Source organism: Acomys minous, assembly GCF_964271855.1.
Source record: "Acomys minous genome assembly, chromosome: 2".
NCBI lineage: Eukaryota > Metazoa > Chordata > Mammalia > Rodentia > Muridae > Acomys > Acomys minous.
In genome coordinates this window covers 122,551,162-122,557,161 of record NC_140484.1, presented here as the reverse complement: position 1 = coordinate 122,557,161, position 6,000 = coordinate 122,551,162, and the positions used below count along the sequence as shown (strand labels likewise).

Here is a 6,000-nt window from a genome sequence, read left to right as displayed (position 1 = left end):
GACTGAGTCTGCTCCAGCTCCTGGCTGCTGCACACCACCCTGCTGACTCTACTAGGCAACAACAATTTCTCCATGGACCGCAGCTCTCTCTCACACCTGTCACAGTTCTCTGTCTTTAGATCTGCCTTTCTCCACCGTGTATGCACGATCTGTTCTTCCATCTTTGCCATATCTACATCACATCATCCTTTGTCCTGGTGACATTGTATGCCGAGAGTACATTTCTACTATATAGGCAATGTCTGTAAATTCAGGATTTTTTTTTTCATATAATTGTTCACCAGACCCTGAATTCCAATTGCGGGAAAGACCAGACACACACAGGATCCTGAAACACAGTGTCTGTACCATAGCACACTCTGGTTTCCATCACTTGGGGAGCTATGAAATCAGCTCTTCACAGGAGCTTTATAAAAAACAAACAAACAAACAAACAAACAAACAAAAAGAAACTTGCCACATGCCATGTTAGTTTTGAGGCTGGAGGAATTTCCCCCTTGGAATTTTTCCAGCTCAGTAGAATGAAAAGAACAAGTCAATAATTCACTGCCTGGGGCAAAACTGAAGTGGAATAACATTTTTGACACTACATCACAACCCCACTCTCTCAGCACCAGTCTTTCCTGCCCTTGTTCTCTTCACTTGGGTTACCTGTCCCCCTCTGTCACTACCGGTGTCCGGCTCCCGATTTGGCATCTGCTTTCTGGTCTCTCCACATCCTCCATTTCTAACCCTTTAAAATGACCTTTATTTATTTGGTGGTGAGCCTCACACACGTGGGAGGGTAAAGGGCAACTTGCATGAGTCTGTTCTCTCTTTCCATCTGCGGGTTGTCAGGCTTGGTGACAAGCTCTTTTCCTCACTGAGCCATCTCCCCACATCGCTCAGTCAATGTCTCTTCCAGGCTTCCTGAACCCAGGGCTCATCAATCATCAAAGCCACTAAGAAATGAAGTGCTGCCCAGCTGAGCGATGCCATGATGAGTGGAGGATCTTCCTTATCATTCTTGGTTTTGTTAATAAAAAGAAAAAAAGAAAAAGGAAGAGCTGGTCACAGAAGGGAACTCTAAGACAATTTAGAGAGGGGGAAAAAAAAAGCAGGATAGCTTGGCGTCTTGGCAGCTTCCCGGGGAAGGGAGATGAAAAGAAAAGCAAAAAGAATGCTTGAGATTTGTAGGACGTAAGTAAAAAGATACACCTTTTGAGGACAAAGTGGGCACGCAAGATGAAAGAGTCCTGTGATGCCCGTGACCTGTTTTTATTGATGGGTTCAAAAGTGCCCGCCTCCTCCTGTGTTGTGGGCTTCAGGACTACATGCGGTGCTCTGTTCTTTCAGATCAAAGGAGGAAATATTTAACCATAATGTTATTTGGTTTAGCTTTGTACTCAGCTCGAACTCCGCTTATAGCTAAGACAGAAACAATCAGCTGATTTACTGTTCTTTACCTTTGTGGTCAGTTTAAAGCCCCTATACCAGCTCATGTTTAACCTTTCTGTTGGTCCCCAGACATCTGGTGGATCTTTGTCATTTATTGAAAGGATGGCACTGGTTTGTTTTTTTCTCTATTATTGAAAATGGATTTTTCTATCACATAATATATCCTGACTATGATTTCCCCTCCCCTCTACTTCCACCTCCCCTCCCATCCAGATCCATCCCTTTCTATCTCTCAGTAGAAAACAAAGAGGCTTCTGTGAAATAATAATAAAATATAACAAAATATAATATAATAAGATTATAAACAAGATTATAATAAGATTATAAAACAAAAACTATCACATCAGAGTTGGAGGAAACAAACAGAAGGAAAGGCAAATAGAGTAGACGGTTATGGATGGATAGGAGTCTGGAATGGGGGGATAAAATTGGGAGGGTGATGGGAGAAGGAGGTGAGGGAGGGAATATGAGACAGCTAAAGTTAAGGGTCATTTGAGGGTTAGTGTGGAAACCTAATACAGTAGAAGCTTCCTAAAATGTATACATCTATGAAGGTGATCTAAATAAAATTGCCAAGTAAATGGGCAGACAGAGTCCCAATCAGCATTTCTCGTCACCAAATGAAACTTCCAGTACTGAGATTAAGTTCCATCTAATTGAGTTGTTGGCCAAAAAGATCCCATGGGAACCCACAAACAACCCAGGCTGTTGGCAAGGCTATCGGCAATTAAAAATATGGTTTATTTTTAAGCTGTTAATGAAAGGGTAGCACTTGACAATGTGTTAGGAAGCAGCTTGGAGATTTTCCATTACAGTGCTTGATGTATAGCCCCCTTTCCATTGTTTGATTCCCCACCTACCATGGGATGGCTGATCATGGACTACACACTTGTCACATCTGATATTCATGGTGCCTGGGAAATAAATAGCTATGGAGGTATTTCATTTCTTATTATCCTGTTGAATGTTCTCTATCAACAAGGTTATGCCCTGTGAAGACATAGACACAAAAGAACCCAAGTAATTGACTTCCCATGTGAGAGTGTCAGGATTCCAGGATAAGGAAGGGTGAATAGGTTCGGATGAAACCCTACAGGAGTCAGGATACAACAAGAGAGATGTCCTTGCGAGCACACTGGAGACTGACAGAGTTGGAGTGGGGGGAAACTCCTCAGTAACTTAACATTCTCTTTTGTACTAAAATAAAACAAACAAACAAAACATTTGCAGTAAATAGCTTTAACTTATCACATTTTCTATTTGTCATATAATAAACATTCTCTCCACATGAAATTAATCCAGAGAACTTCTTTTGGTTTCCTGCTGGTTTGTGTTCACTTAAGCACACTCAGTGCAGTTTACACTTTCACCCTGTGTGTGTGTGTGTGCTTTTGTGTGCATGTACATGAGTGTATGTGCACAGATGTGTTTGTATAGGGCCAGAGGATGAAGTCAATTATCTTCCCCAGCCACTTTGCAACTTGACCAGTTAGCCAGTGAGTCTCAGACACCCTCCAATCTACACCTCCAAATGCTGATATTATAATGTGTGCCACCGTGTCCAGATTTTTTTTATGTGTGTTCTAGGGATGCTTGCATGACAAGCACTTCACCAACTGAGTCACCTCCCCGGATTTCAACTCCCTTATTGAAACAATTAGTAATTCTGTAGTGATCGGAAAGAGAATGGATGAGACCTCAAGCCATGTCACATTCGTTATGCTGTGTGGTCATTTGAATATTTATCTGTCCAAAGCCTAAAACCAGGGAGACAGTGTTACAAGAGTGATTATTTGAAAATGACGTCCAATTAAGTATGACCCAGAGAAGCCTCACTAGTTTATAACGTGTGTCAGAGGCCACTGTGGTTTATTTATATGTTTTAAACATATTATTGAAACTCAACAGTAACTGTGCAGCATTGCTTTGAAATGCTTAGACCAAACAAAGATACTTGAAAGAGGAGTATTTGAAATTGTTTTCAATTCTCTAGGCTTAACAATAATAAAAAGTAGGCCAACATTTATTTAGCTTTATTGTAATTTTATTTTATTTTTTTAACTGTATATACCTTTCTTGCCAGCACCCAGAACCAATCATTTTGTCACCAGGTCCCCAATATGGTATTTTTCTGTGTTCCTAGAACAAAACTGAATAGTTTTTTTTAAAAAGTGTGTGTGTGCGTGTGTGTGTGCATGTGTGTGTGTATGTGTGTGTGTGTGTGTGTGTGTGTGTGTGTGTGTGTGTGTAAGTACACATCAGTACAGTTGCCTTTGGAGGGGATAAATAGCATCAGGCCCCTTGGGTGGGTGGTTGTGAGCCACCCGACTTGAGTACTGGTAATTGAAGTTGAGGTCTTGGTACTCTAACTGCTGAGTCATCCCCTAGCCCTCAAATTATGAAGATTTACAAGTAAAGTTCTACCCTCATTGATATCTATCAATCACAAGTACTTATGACATACCGTGCCCATGTTGAAGCTTTGCACACACACCTTGTCTAATCCTCATGAGTCTATTCTCTTTAGGCTGGTTGCAGGCAAGTGAACGGGACTCCAAGAACTTATGTGACCTGTCCCCTCAACAGCTTACAGACCTCAGTCTAGAGCTCCCTATTTTGAGTGGTAGGTACTCAGTCTCACCTCTTCAATCCTCACCTCCTCCACCCCTGCATGGGTTAAGAATGTCTGCCTCCCACACGCCTCTGTTACGTGCCTCCTTTCCTCTCTTCAGTTTTATTTTGAGATCATCCCCAGCTCTGGGGTGACCGTTCTGCTACCGTGCCTTTAATTCCCCAGACTCATTGGACTCTCCTGCTTACTCTTTAAGAACACTATAGGCATTCCCAGGAAGTGTTTTAACTCATTTCTTCACCCAAACCCACGCTACCACTAAGCAACTCCTCCACTGTGATCCCATAATGCCCTGATTTAATTTTTATCTAGAATCTAATATGCTCAATTGAAGAGGTCTTTCTATGTGTGTGTTTCCGCCCCCTCTCCCTACCCAGACCATCCTGGGTGTATTTGGAGGGATATTGTTTTCATTCTTATGCCCATAATAGCCAACACCCTGCCTGAAACACAGACTGGAGGCTCATAATATATTTCGGAACAATGTTGAGAAACCGAATCTCCGAGCTGGCATGATACCTGAGACTTTAAGAAGCTCACTGCCTCATTCATCATAGGCGTGGCTCCCTCTACCCTGAGTTCCCAGCCCTTTCCTGAGGTGGGTTTCTCCTCTAGGCAGACTACTGGTCAGCAGTAGAAAGCGCAGCAGGTGTGATCTTCACCTTGCTTCTCTGCTTCCTAGCCGTTTGTATTCATGACCCCACTGGTGTGATGGTCGTTGTCAACATCTCCAGCCTTGCCCACAAATGTATTTTATAAATTCATGGACAATGCCATTTTATACACCAACAAACAAAAATATCAGGCTGCTCGAGGGTCCTGTCTCAGTGAATAGCCAACTGCACTCAATATTTTAGTCCTAATTAACAATCTGTGAAGATGCCATCTGCACATGGTGACAGTACTTAGTTTGGTTGAGTGCAAAGGTCTTGGAGGAGGTGTGTGTGAGTGGGTGGGTGGGTTTCCCCATGCCCTTGGAGCCCCTGACTTGAGGTAGTCTATCTAGAGAGCCACCTTTAACAAGTGGCACTGTGAAAAATGTCATGAGCAAAGGATACCTGAGTTTTTATTAGTCCAGATTTTATCTGAGTTTTGTGGGTTCATAGCCAGCCACTCTGATACTTGCTTTTTTGTTTTTAATTCATCTGGGACAAGTGCCTACATCCAAGAAGTTCTCCCCCCCCCCCCAAATGTGGTATAGCCAAGTAAGGCACCCTCCAAAAGCTTTTGCTGCTCAAATTGTTAGGTGAAGTGGGTTTGGCAACTACCTGAAGGCAGCATCTCTGGGCCAATTGGGTTCCTCTCTGTCCCTAAGCCTGTAATAGATTGTGATCGACTCGTGGGAATTTGCAGACTTCCTGTAGCCATGGCTCTTCCTTGCACTAATTGTCATGTTCGCTCTGTTGTGCTTGCTATTGGAACTCTGTGCACCGAGCAAAGTCTAGCTTGGGTGCGCATGTGGATGTGTTCGCCTTCTTCTGTTTCAGGGAGAAGGGCTATTTATAGTCTAGCCTTCATCATGTCTGGGGGACTAGAAATAGACGTGAGCCCCGGGGACTCTGGGCAGCACAGGCTGCTGCTTCCTGTGTTGAAAATATAGAAATTCTTACAGTTTGAGCCAGAAAGAGAGGTCTCAGAACCCATATATTTGTAGTATGCTCCCCTCCCAGACAGTGAGGAGTCCTGTGACACGGGCAGGGAACAGTTTTCCAGATAAACGTAATGACTGGCCTCCATGAATCCAAAGCAAAATCTGTTTGTCACCCTGTCGTCAACCCAAGCTTCTGCTTCTGCCACTTGCTTGCTGTGGTTCCTAGGAAGTTTCTGTGCTCCAATTTTTCCATCTCTAATGAGGCCAATAATACACTGGGGGTCAATGCAACTGGTAAATAAGCAGGTAAAGATAAATACTCAGCAGGATGCTGGCACAT

At 43.1% G+C, this 6,000-nt stretch overlaps 1 protein-coding gene across 1 annotated transcript in view; it reads right to left on the bottom strand.

Annotated features, from left to right (window-relative positions):
- Window positions 1–885: 885 nt before the first annotated feature.
- LOC311584969 (uncharacterized protein) overlaps window positions 886–6,000 on the bottom strand; it is a 69,378-nt gene continuing 64,263 nt past the window's right edge. Inside the window, exon 5 of the mRNA XM_084759745.1 lies at window positions 886–1,005. Coding sequence (XP_084615871.1) covers window positions 889–1,005 — 117 coding nt within the window. The 3' untranslated portion in view covers window positions 886–888. The remainder of the gene's footprint in view (window positions 1,006–6,000) is intronic.